Source organism: Aspergillus uvarum, assembly GCF_003184745.1.
Source record: "Aspergillus uvarum CBS 121591 unplaced genomic scaffold BO82scaffold_12, whole genome shotgun sequence".
NCBI classification, from domain to species: Eukaryota; Fungi; Ascomycota; class Eurotiomycetes; order Eurotiales; family Aspergillaceae; genus Aspergillus; species Aspergillus uvarum.
The window spans coordinates 29457-42771 of NW_020291309.1; the positions used below are offsets into that span (position 1 = coordinate 29457).

A 13315-nucleotide genomic window follows, 5' to 3' on the forward strand; every position below is an offset into this window, starting at 1 on the left:
ATCTCCTGTACGTGGCATGTTGTCAATATGACCAATATAAACGGATATAAAAGCTACGAAGTGCCAGGCTACGCGCATATTGACTAAGTGTAAAGGCTTCGCCGCTTGTCAGGTTTGGCATCTTGGCATCGATCAGTCTAATAGGTGTTGTGCCTATAGGACATACTATTCCAAATCCACTAGTCGCTGAAAGCGCTTCGCTCCAGCCTTTGGGCTCATTCTACTCCGTCGGAAGAAGGCGCAAGCCCTGACATTCAAGAGACGTGTCGACGTTATCTCTGGGGAATTAGTGCAAGCAGACAGAATGCTGCTCCAAGAAATAACAATTATGCTGCCTGGCGCATACGCACTCAATCACATTACTGTCCTTGGTATCGCAATCTGCTGTGCTCTTTCGGGGTCTTAGCCCGATCAAGTCCTTGTGATTCAATCAATCCCGTTGCATAGCCACAAAATCACCTCATGGGGATCATGAAATAATACTCGAGGGACAAAAAAAGGAGCAGAGCTGTGTCGGGATCCGATCACATAGGAGTAAGTCATATCTCTAATTAAAACGTAGGGCAGTATATGAATTTGATTATAAAGAGAAGAACAGCAGCAGTCGGCGATTCCTGAGACTGCTTGGCCTCATCCTTTTTATAAATGTGATCATGAATGGTGTAAACCTCTTCTTGAGGCCGAACAAGATTCATGAACTTGATATTATAATCCGTGGAAGCCTGGCGCTTTGCGCAAACCGCCAGAATACCCCTTTTTGCTAGTTTCGTCCGTCCAATATGGCGTGAAAGGAGAAGAAGCCGCTGTGGAGCAAACTGTCAAGCTCTTCCAATGTTCGGAGAGACATGAAAACCGTGAGACAGGTCTGCTGTTGTAGCTTTTATCCTGCTAGTCCAACTGGTAAGTTTGAAGACACGCGAGCGATATTCCAATGAAACAGGCCTGTAACCCAGTGCGAGTTCCGGTATGTATATACTGTATCCTTCGCTTCATGCTCGCCTTGCAAGCTCTGTGATTCGGCAGCAAGATTCTTATTGGATGCGTGTGCTGGAACATGGATGCCATTGTTGTGCGGCCTGCTGGGGCAGCCGAGACTCGAAGCACGTAGACACGTCATTGTAATGTGGAAACCGGAGATCCGTCCACATAACACTGAATGCCATTGAGAGTTCTTGTTTGCCCATACTAAGATTGACATACTTGCATGGGTGCAGTAGGGGGGTTACTAAGGCTTCCCAGCCGTGTCTTGAGAAGGTTTATGCGTACACAAGACCCCCAGCCAAGGTGCTTGCGAATTAGGCAACCGAATGACTGAAGTTCGCTCGGAAGTTCGGATACATTTTACTGTGCTGCTGGCTGAGAGCTTGGACTAGATAAACATGGACTGCATAGAGCAGAGCCTCCAGAGCCAGGGGGGTGAGAAGTGACTGTAGGAAAGTGCACCTTGCATGTGTAAACAGATCATTGACAGTTGAGAGATCAGATTGAAGGAGATACGCAACAGGAAAAAATAGGGTTGTGTTGCGGAGCAGAACGACCGCTGCTGGACTAGATTCCACAATGGCGTGTGGCGAACAACCACGCAAACCTTGGTTGGTTTATTTTCGAAAAGAATTTGCAAGTTCCCATGCCAAAAATAGGAGGGGGCGTGCCATGGTTCGCAGCGCCCAGCGGAGTGAGTTTGAACTTTGGACCCTTTTTCTTTTCTGATTATTAAGGTACCGCTGGTGCAGGTGCAGGTGCAGGCGCTCGTTAGCCCCTCAAGGAGAACGTTGATGGAGATATTCTACGATCGATTGCTGCGTGACCGTCTTCTCTTTTGCTGATTGAGACATGATATCCCATAGTCAAATCTATGATCAATAATATATGGGGTTGGAGTGGATCAATGGGGTAAGACGTCATGATGCGCAGACACGGACGGCCAAGTGTACAGTAATTTACCGTTCATAGTGGTAAAAGATCGACTGCCCCTTCCCTTGTTGATCAGGGACGCACAGAAGATGTCGAGCACAAACAAAGTACTCATCATGTATGAGTACTTTCCATACACTGTGCAATAGTCAAGGCTCATGTGCTTGTGAATCACGAAGTGGTGGAGAGGGCATAGTACGATTTGTCTCACAATGCCAGCAGTCAGATCGTGTTGTACACTGTAAAAGAGACAGCTTTGATGGAGATTGATTAAAGGAGTTCATAGTCCCACATCTGGTGCTGTGTGGGAATGATCTGGAGTTAAGCAACTGCTGCAGAGGGGGGGCTGTGCAGTAAGACTCGGGCTGTTGGTAACTCCTAGGTAGGCAAAAAGGATACGAATACGTCGAGGATCAGCTAGATCAACCTGAAGTAGCAGGTTATCTATCGTACGGTCAATTGAGCCGTCTGTCCTTTTTCAAGTTCGCAATGACAAGTCAAGCTCAATGCCCTACTCCGTACCAGTTCAAACAATCTAGGCGCAGTCGGCGACAAGTGATCCAATAGTCGATGAAAAGTCAGTACTAGACATCAGAGCCCTATACACCATAGTTCGCGGGCGGATTAAAAATGGCCAAAGGCACGGGGCGGGATCGATCAACATAGTCTCCCGCTTATACTACTGGATCAATATGCGCCGACCAGTTTCAGCTTCTCGCTCGTGGTAAATAGTATGAGTGGTTATGTCCATTTAAAAATAGAAGAATATCACTACCGCCGGCGAGGTCAAGTGCAGGTGCAACAAGAGAAGTTAAAGAGCGAAGATCTGATTTGTCGCAGTCTTGCACATCCATACTTACCGTAGTAGCAGTGACTGACGGGCATCAACTCACTCTGACCATCCAAAGCTATGAACGCTCGTACTCGTAGTCAAAATGATCCACCCACTCACTGGGGCTAGCTGGCTTGAGTTATCCAGACCTCAAAAAGTCCAAACGTAACGTGGAGTAATTAAGACTATGACTACGACAACGACAACGACACTACGTAGGTAGCAGTCGAGTGGAACTCCAGCGTAGACTCCAAATCTTAGAATCCGTGGTAGAATGGGACTTTCCAATTCCCACTGCAGCGCCCCAAGGTTTTTACTCTGGGCGGTAAGAAAAAGGCAAATCAAAGTCGAGGGCGGAGCGAGAGAACACCCGCATTCGGCCCAGACCCAACCCCTGAGGGACGCGCGTGCACTTACTACGCATAATGGTACTGTACCTTGTATGAGTACGATTGACCATACTGTAGAGGTCACCAGAGAGGTATGCCTAGCCTTCTGCCAGCACCAGCACCAGTGCCAGCATCAGCGGCAGAAATTCTCATTCCTGTTTGGATTGACATTTTGGCCCTTTTTGATCAGCATAGCAGCGGGAGTAGAAGCGGGAGCAGCATCAGCATCAGCATCAGCATCAGCATCAGCATCAGCATCAGCATCAGCATCAGCATCAGCATCATTGTTGTCAGCATTAGTGCAAACCTGGAAGAGAAACAGGGCCCCCACGGAACAAGAAGACCCCAGCCAATTTCTGTCATTTTTCCCATCTCTTATTCTCTTATGCCTTCCTTCATATACGTTTCTCCCCCAGATCCAGGATTGAATCTGTGTAGGACTGAAAGAAGTGGAATCAAGTATTTAGTAACTACTGTACTGTAGTACTAGTTACTCTGTAGGTAATCAGGATACAGTCCCGTCTCCATTTCAACTGTAGGTAGTAGTTAGTGAGTGCCGTGGGCGCTTAACCTGATCGAGTTGCGCCCCACCCATCCGTGACAAGGCCACCCGGGCTGTTGATTGGCCCCCGATCAACTGCCCCCCGTGCTGAGTCAGCCGGCAAGAGGGTCTCAGGTGGTTTCACAAGCATTCCCGACCGTCTCTCCTACGACCAGCTCCGGGTCTCGCTCGCTCTTTCGTTCTCTTCTCCCCTGAAGAAAACACTGAACGAAGAAGACGAAGAAGACCAGAGAGTGAAACTTGATAGTGAGAGAGAGTATCTACGGAAGAGAGGTCTCTTCGTTCTCTTCTTTCGCTTCCCTTGTACTTTGTACTTACCTTCTTTTCCCTTCGTTTCTCTCTTTCTCCCTCTCTCCCTCTCTCTCTCTTTCGTTTTGCTCGACTTGCCCTTCACTTGACTGCAGGAGGGTGTGAGCGTCGTCCGTCTCTTAAGCAGCGCACCCACTTTAAGGGAGGAGACTCAGGCACCCGAATTCGACCCGGTCTCCCTGTCCCTTTCTTCCACTTCCACCGCTTCCACCACCACCCACCCCTCCTCCCGACAACTCCTCCAGGGCCATACTGTGTGTGTCGCCGTCCACGCTCACTCTTTATTCAAATTTCTCCAATTTTTCAAAACTCACACACTCGCTTTCCTTCAAAAATTACTCGACTTCTATCTAGTCTGACGCTCGCTTATACACTCGAACTACTGCATCTTCGTCACTCCTTTGACTAAATAGAATTACTTAGCCGATCATTTACCCTGTTTCTTCTACCAACCACCGCCTTGAGCCATCAATGACGTTGTGAACCGTAATTCGCAACGATACGTTCCTAGACTACCGATCCATCTCACCCATCGACCATTTGGAAGCACCTCTTCCCTGGAACCTGATTCTTAAAACCCTCCCGCAGGACGACATTCGACTTCCCACGACTTCCGCTTTCGGCTCGCGCCAAGTTGGTGCTCTGGAGTACCACCCTTCGATTTGACCGCCCCGATTACTACGCCTTCTCCGCATTACTACATAAAATATTTGACAGATCCCCTCCGTGGCAGTTGATGATATTGTTGTCATCGGACACGGCTCGGTCATCATGCGATTATCCTCCATCCTCTTCGGGCTTTTCCTCGCCTTGCTCAACACCCTGCAGGTGACTGCCATCAGGTTGATCGAATCTAGCGCTCTCAATCTATGTCAAGCGAGCAACAACTTCACTGTTACCTACTTCAGCGTCGTATTCACTCCCGGCAATCGCTCACTCGCTTTCAGCTTCGATGGAGTATCAGCAATTTCCGGCTACGTCACTGCGGAATTGCAGCTCACAGCCTACGGCATCAGTGTCTTGTCAGAGAGCCTGGACCCATGTGAAATGGGCATCGCGGGTCTCTGTCCTATGAACACCGGTGCCATTGATGTTGCCAAAGCTACCTTGACCATTCCCGAGTCGGTGATCAAAGATATCCCAGGTGAGTAGCGCCCCATGGCAAGGGCGATACCTTGCAGCGCCTTGGCCTGCTAACCGCTCCTTACTAGGCATCGCCTATACTGTTCCCGATCTCGACGCTAGTGTGCGTATCTATATCAATTCCACGTCAACGAACTCCAGCATCACCTGCATGGAGGCAGAGCTTTCGAACGGCCAGACAGTTTATCAAAAGGGTGTCGGCTGGGCAACTGCTGTCATCTCCGGATTAGGTCTCGCCGCCTCTGCCATCACTTCGGGATTGGGGCACTCAAACACCGCAGCCCATGTCGCAGCCAATGCCCTTTCCCTGTTCAGCTTCATGCAGTCTCAGGCCATGATTGGCATGACATCGGTGCATATGCCCCCGATCGTTGAAGCGTGGACCCAAAATTTCCAGTGGAGTATGGGTATCATCCATGTCGGTTTTTTGGAGGATATCTGTACTTGGTACCAGAGAGCCACCGGAGGTACTGCTGCGACGCTACTATCGAGTCTTTCGACAACTTCGGTCGCAACTTACAAACGTAGAAAACGTGACCTCGAGCTTGAGGAACAAGGCATTTTCAGACGAGCAAGCGGCTATCTGAATCATATGCGCAAGCGTGCCTCAGGGAACAGCAAGACAGCGACCGATTCTACTGTCATTGTACGAGGTATCGAGCGTGTTGGTTTCAAGGCCAAAATCGAATCGACGAACATCTTTATGACTGGTCTCATCTTCTTTGTTGTCTTTGTTGCTCTGGTCATGATCTTGGTCGGCCTTTTCAAGCTTGGCTGTGAACTATTAGCCAAGCAGGGTAGGATGAAGAGCAACAAGTTCCAGGACTTCCGGAACGGCTGGAAAGTGGTGGCCCGTGGCATTCTCTTCCGGCTGACGCTGATCGGCTTTCCCCAAATGGCTGTTTTGTGTCTATGGGAGCTCACCCAGCGGGACTCGGCTGCGGAGGTAGTTCTGGCCATCGTCATGTTCCTGTCGGTGGTCGCCGCTCTGGGTTGGGCATCTCTCAAGGTGCTCCGCCTAGCAAACCGATCAACTGTGATGCACAAAAATCCGGCCTATATTCTCTTCTCTGACCCGACCTGCCTGAACAAGTGGGGCTTTTTGTATGTGCAATATCGCGCAACTGCATACTACTTCATTCTTCCTTTCCTCGGTTATATCTTCGTCAAGGGCATGTTCATTGGCTTGAGTCAACCGGCTCCTGTTGTCCAGACTATTGCCTTGGTCATTATCGAGGCCTGCATGCTCATCGCAGTTAGTGTGCTGCGTCCGTGGATGGATAAGAAGACCAACATCTACAACATCGCCATCGCTGCGATCAACTTTCTTAACGTCATCTTCCTCCTCTTCTTCTCGAATGTCTTCAATCAACCCGGCATTGTTACTGGTGTCATGGGCGTCGTGTTCTTCGTGATCAACGCAATTTTCGCCCTCGTGCTCTTGATCATGGTGTTGGTCGCTTCCATCTACGCCATTGTATCTAAGAACCCGGACACACGCTATCAGCCGATGAGGGATGACCGGGGTTCATTCATCAAGTCGGGCAGCCAGCTGACGACCGAACTGGATGCTTTGGGTGCGACGGCCCGTGGCGACATGAAGAATTCGCCCTACAAGTCCAGTCCGTTTGAAGATGATAACGCGTCTTTCTCCAGCGGTAACGGGGCCAGTGTCAGCCGTCAGAACCTTGAGGCTCCTGAGCCCTCGCCGAACCACGCTGCGCGCTCGCCGGCCTCCCCTGTGGACCCTTCGTTGCCTCTATTCCCCAGCGACAACCGCAATGGCTCGCATGACGCCAATTTCGGACGCTCACCATCGCCTGTGCCGCGTGGTTACACCTCCTCTCCCATGCAAAACCCACACGCATACCGGCAACAAAACAACCCGAGTCCATGGCAAAGAGGGGCAGGATATGATCACTGAAGTTGAAGAATTCACCTGAATTTCTTTTCTAGCCTTGCTTGTGATGAAGTTATGGCCTTGTGTCTGTGTGCGCGTGCGGGGAGAAGGCATGGATTGACTCCTATTCTATTCTATTCACGAGCCATTCTAGCTTCCTACTACCTAAACAATTCTTCCCGCACCAGGTGCGTTGTTTTTTTCTCGCTTCTCTGATTTCCTACTTCATCCATCTTCTCTGTGATCATGCTTTCTGCCTACATCCCTTGTCGTATATTGTGATATACCAGAGAGCCTCCTCCCGCCCCCTTTTTCCTCTTCCCCATCCACCCAACATCTCCAATTCCTAGACCGCCTACACCTACCTACTACCCATCCACTTACCTCTTATCCGACATCCGACGCCCCTTTTTTCCAAAAGGGGGAGCCACGGGCCGGCGGAGGGGAGGGGGGGGGGGGGCTCACTACTTCCTTCCTTACAATCAACCCTATTCCCTATTCCCTCCTACTCCTACTACTACTACTACTGCCACTCTCACGTTTTACTACCGCTGGCGTTCTGATTCAACAAAGGATCCTGGATATATATCGGTTATACTCTTTGTGCTATGGGGGTCTCCTGCTTTACCTTATATACTTATTCTCTTTTTTTTTTTTTTTTTACTTCCATCCTATATATTTTTTTTCTCCCTTTATATCTTTCCTTGATGTACGAATAATAGAGAAAAGAAAAGGGAGGAGAGGGGGAAAAGAAGAATGCAGAGGCTTGTTTTGATTTGTTCTTCCTGTGTTTCTTTTCTAGATCGCGTATATTATTCTCGATCCCGTGGTACGTTTGTCTTCCTTGTGAGTATCGGGGGAAAGGCAACCTTTAGAACGGAAAGAGAGAACAGAAACGGCAGTATCGTAGGCAATGGAACCTGACGTTGAGGTTTTATATCCATTGATCTCTGGAGTCATGTTTTATCCTATATACGCCGCGAAATGTACTGGGGTAGCCTTGCAGGTGTTGTACGTTGTAGTTTGGGGAACAGGAAAGTGAAGGAAGGAACCTTACAGTAGAAGGTCATCAGGGACGTATCGTATACAACCGGCGCAGTTTATATTTCCTAGCGAAGCAGCCGCCGGGAACGCGTTCCCATCACAAGGCCTGGTGCTCATCGTCTAAAAGCCAACAAGTTTTTTTTGCTTCTAATCATCATCTTACTCATTCTCCTAATAAACTGTTTCCACTCATCCTTTCTTTCGTTTTAAGAGAGAAAAAAAACGATAACACCAGATAACTAAGACCCAAATATCATATTCAGAAACCACGCTAGGAGTTGAAGAAATGGAGAGAGAGATGGAAGAGGAATATAACCACGGTCTAAGCGACAGACCAAGCGTTCAAGGTGGAGGGAGGTATAATAGGTAAATTTCGAACATGTGGGGACAGACAGAGTACATGAGATGTTTTGGTGCGGGGAAAGATATGGAATCAAATGCGACGTGTGGAAATAATCAAGACATTAAGCTCCTCGAGGGGGGGGAGGTTCTCATCGTCTATCACCCAACCCCGGAGGCGGGCCAGACAGAGACGAAGGACCCATACCAGGGGGCGGAGCAGCATGGGCAAATGCATCGGACCCGGGCGGGCCATTGATCCCGGGGGTCGGGCTGGGACTGTAGCCGGCTGGCGGAAGCTGGCCCGGGGGAGGCAGGCCGGGGAACCCAGCTGCACCGGGAGGAGGCGTGGGGAACCCAGCGGGGAATCCGCCGGGGGGTGGGATGGGAGGGAATCCCTGAGCGCCGGGGGGCATGTTGGGCAGGGCAGGCAGACCGCCAGGGGCACCGGGGCCGCCGACGCCGGGGAACGGGGGTGGGAAGGGAAGGCCTCTTGCTCCAGGGGCTGCGAGTCTTGTTAGCTAGATATATCTATATATTTATATAGCTTGGGATTGAGGAGGGAAGAGTGCTGCGTGCGCGAGGCGAAAGGTATGTATGCACTGGGAGGCACGTACGAGGAGGCATGCCTGGGGCTCCGGGAGCTCCGCCAGGTGCGGGCATCCCGAAGGGAGGAGGAGGAAGTTGACCTGGGCGGCCTGGAAGCTAAAATCAGTTGTCGATCAATCTTTCGATACCGTGCGGAGCGTTGGTGCACGGTTTGCGAAACATACCGGGGAATCCAAAGGGAGGAGGGTAGGCGCCCGGAGGAACCATCGCAGGGTTGGGTACAGCCTGGCCTTCGGCGGCGTATGATGATGTGATGGAGTCAATGACGGATTGAGCCTTCTCTTGTCCGATCTCTGTGAAGGTATTAGATGATGGTTGCGGAATTGTTGCAGGTCTGACATCGGACAAGGGACGTCGTACGTTGATAGTACTCCACAACGTTTCTCAGGTGGTTGCGTCCAGAGTTGTGCGCCTTGCGCACGCTCATCGAGTCGTGCGTAAGGTAGACATCGCAGTAATCACCTGTTGTATAGAGTCGTCGGTCAGTTCTGTTTGTGGCGTGGTTGGAAGATACTAGGATGGGATCTCGCGATGTGCACGGAGTTCTTGATGTCGCAGGCACGAGACCACTGGAATCGCTTTGATCGAAAATGGTGTAAGAATGAAGTATAACCTACAGAAGAGTGAGGAGTTGTCAGTAAGTTTCTGATAAACAAGTGGCCGAAAACTTATATTTGGGCATCTTGATCTTGAGATAGCGGTTGCACTTCAGAGGCGGATTAAGCTTCGCTCGGCAGCGCTCGATCGGCGCGTTGCGCTTGGACGGGTCGGTTCGTTCAAAGTGTGTGAAGCGCGTTTGTATGAACAGAAATAAGAATCGGGTGTCCAAATTGTTGAGGTATGAGTTTGGCGCGTAGAATTGTTGAATACTCGGAAATTTTGACTGAGTCGGAGACGAATGACTGGCGGCGGAGTTCGAGACGATATCAAGGCGGTATCATGGGGCAGAATACCCAGCCCGGCTTTCAAGCCTCAGGCATTCAATACATAGTACAGTACCTGGATCCTGCCGAAAAGCAGCTGCATCAAGTTGGCACATTGCGTGCATGCATATGTGTGAACTATCGTCAGCCGATTCTACGATCATACTGAGCTAGTGAGACAGCTGTTTTCTCTCAGACTTTGCCAAAGGTTCGATGCTACAATCTGGACTGTTCGTGGGACAGTGTAATGGTGCAATACCTTGACTGGCAATCGAAGTCTTGATCCGAAGATCTCCTCGTACCTCAATGTGTTTTGTTGAGGCAAGTGATCTTGTGCCAACTATGCTAATATTACGGCTAACCATAGACTCTGCGAATGATTTCTCATTGTCTGCGGTCCGTAGCAATTGTCCTGATCACGATAAGTAGCCTCATCTCAGGCTGGGCTGTCCTAGTATATATATATATATATCTATATCCGCTGCGCGTTGGCGTTACCGACAGCACAACGCGGGCATGACAAGCTGGAACCGACGCGAGCGTGAGGCCCATCTGGCGAGATCTATACACCGAACAGATGATGAATTGACTTGTCGACCAGATTCATCTCGCAGATTGCCAGCATAGACATCAGAAGATGGTAGAGTTGACTTAAAGTTGGCGCTACTATCTATTCAAGGTCGAGAGAAATGAGCCACAATAGTCACTCTAACGAGGGAAGGAAGCTCAAATGACCCTCAATTCCTTGCTCTTCAATGAGATCCTCTATTGAGGTCGAGGCCCAAACGAGCCTCGACTGTTGGGCACCTTGCATTGCCAGGAGACCAAACAAGCGAAGGTGAAAGCAGCCAATAGAGAATTATCCAACCACGCAGAGCACCTCGAAAAACGATGATTGAAAAAGTCTCGACTGGCTAGGATTGTTTATGATCATCAGGACAGCAGAAAGATAATCCGGGGTCCCGGAGGTGGTTACTTGGATGGAAATTGCACCGCAGCTGGGGTAAGGGGGAACGCCCCGAGCAGGTCGACGAAGTGGCCACTGGCAGAAGGGCTGGTCCCGTGAGTCATCATGTTCTTGCCTCTCGCGTACTTGAGGTCCAAAATTGGATCTTTACACGTATCACTCTATCCCTGGATTCAAGGGACGGTAAGGACTGGTTCATGACCTTGTCCGCGGGGAGTCCGGGACTTGTAATGATCAGGTGCTGCCATTACCCCCACAAATCGGCGTAGTCGGCGTTTCCAGCAATTGGGGAAAATGTGATCCAGCATCAGCCGAGGGCTGGGGAATGACCTCGCTACGGAGTAAAGATCCGGAAGGTCAGAAGAAGGTGAAGTTTGGTTGGGGACGTCATGCTCAGCAGCGGGGGTTAGGAAAGAGGGGAAAGATTATTTCCTCAGAATTTAGAAGAGATGCTGACTGATGAAACAAGCCATGCCGGCAGGAAAATCCGGGGAAGAAGCAAGTCGAACCTCACTGGAACCGTTCCCGTGGCCGCCTTGCCGCCTTGCCGCCTCGCCGCCTCAGGCCAGTAAAGCATGCGGAACCGGCGATTTGCCGGCTGGACCGGCTCGGTTGTCATGACCATTCAGGAACCAGAATTCTCGCAATTGTCTGAATGCACTGCAATTTACACATTCATGCACTACTACCGACAATCCGACAATCCGAGGGGTTATGCATCCCCTCAGGGCTCCCCTTCCCCTCCCCCTTAGACGGTTGGAGAGTTGGAGATGTCTGCCAGCGCCAAGTGTCACTCGCAATAACCGCCAGTCTGGCCCGGGAAGGTGACTAACGCAGCAGCCCTGTCGTGTGGGGAAAGGGTGAAAAATTCATACCCCTGGGGGGACTCGAGGAGAGGAAAATAGCATCAGTGGCCAGTGCACCGGCTGAATTGCACACTGGCACAGTGAGGCATTTCTGGCATTCGAGGAGAAAGGGGTGGGGGGTCCCATCGTCATCCTTCGTTTGGCCCCTCTCCATTTAGGGCCGGTCACCTCGTTTGAGTCGTTTCAGGAAAAAAACTCTGCTAATTCTGGGGAAGCTGTCCCTCTTGGGGCTAGCGGCTCTTCCTTACTCAGGGTTGACTGATGACTGAGTCGGTTTGGGTGGGATTTCCAGCTGTCCACCTGACGAGGCAGGCGAAGACGACAACCTGAACGACGACGACGATGAAGAGAACGGGGGCTGACCGGCCAGCAAGGCTCTTTCTGTGGCTCACCAATGCCAATGGAAATGAGGCTATGAGCATGATGGGCAGGGAGTGGACTGAATCACACAATTTGATTAAGGGCGGTGAGAGAGCAAGAGGGGCAGCGGGTGGATGGTGGATGATCTTCGCACGATCAATCGGGGCTAACGTGACTAAACGTCGATGGTCTCGAACATCAACAAACCGAGTATTCAACCACCACCATGAATCCGTGATGCCTTGATTCTCCTGATTCTCCCCCTTTCCATCGACACACGGACACTTGGACTTGGAACAACAATGGTGCAAGCGGCTGCACAATAACGTCTTCAGACGCTGCGAGCGACGGCAGGATTAGCTGCTTCTCGTTCATTCCGCTAGTTGTGCCTGATCAGCATCATCCTGCAGTGGGATGACTACCTGAAAACTGGCATCATTCGCGCAATTTCTCTCGTAATCGCAGTACTCGAGGGGCACTCAGGATGGCGGTCATTCCGCCCTGGTTGGGCTCGTTGTTGAGGTGACCGAGGGGAAGTATGGAAGGCATTCTGAATGTACAGCGAGGGAGGGAGGCCAAGGCAGCGATGATGCAAGTGTACTGTTCCTCCGATGGCTTTTTGCGGGGAAAAGCAGCAGCCCAGCGCCCAGCAATGAAGGTTAGCGTGGCTTGTCTGCATCTGCCCACCACACTATTTACTAATAGTAATTGATTAATCCGAGAAGAATAAAAATATACTCTCAATTTCCAGAGCTACTCAATTGAGTATGAGTAGTAGGGAGTAACTACTAGGTACTCCTTGAGCCACGAGGAGACAAGAAAATGCCAATGTGATAGACTGGAAGACCAACTGTAAGACTGGCATAGTTGCAATTGTTACGCTTACCTCCAAAGGCTCCTTACACTTCAATAGATTCACCAACTACTCGAGTAGATGCAAAGACTGAGGGAAAAAAAAAAAAAGGACTCGACGATGACGCGTGACTGACCAGGCCATTTCCATTACCCCCAGGAAACTGCACTGGGCGTTGCGTCCGCGGCTGATTGGTGCAGCGGGGAGTTTCTGTTACGTTTTAGTCCCGCGGGGAGTGGGAACTTGTTTGTCAGATGATCGCGACAACTACCAGGTACTAAAAGCAGCACTGGGTGCTTCTGGCT

At 50.5% G+C, this 13315-nt stretch overlaps 2 protein-coding genes across 2 annotated transcripts; one reads left to right on the forward strand and one right to left on the reverse strand.

The window, feature by feature from the left end:
- The first annotated feature begins 4436 nt into the window (after positions 1–4436).
- Positions 4437–7242, forward strand: BO82DRAFT_22289 (transient receptor potential ion channel family protein). Its single transcript, XM_025630775.1, has 2 exons — positions 4437–5150; positions 5218–7242. Exons 1-2 carry the CDS (start codon positions 4778–4780, stop codon positions 7071–7073), a joined length of 2229 nt encoding a protein of 742 aa, XP_025494314.1. The 5' UTR covers positions 4437–4777; the 3' UTR covers positions 7074–7242.
- An 888-nt stretch (positions 7243–8130) lies between these two features.
- Positions 8131–9663, reverse strand: BO82DRAFT_352086 (putative U1 snRNP complex component Yhc1). Its single transcript, XM_025634592.1, has 4 exons — positions 9402–9663; positions 9206–9334; positions 9050–9130; positions 8131–8937 (listed from the first exon to the last, which is right to left on the reverse strand). Exons 1-4 carry the CDS (start codon positions 9466–9468, stop codon positions 8585–8587), a joined length of 630 nt encoding a protein of 209 aa, XP_025494315.1. The 5' UTR covers positions 9469–9663; the 3' UTR covers positions 8131–8584.
- Positions 9664–13315: the final 3652 nt, after the last annotated feature.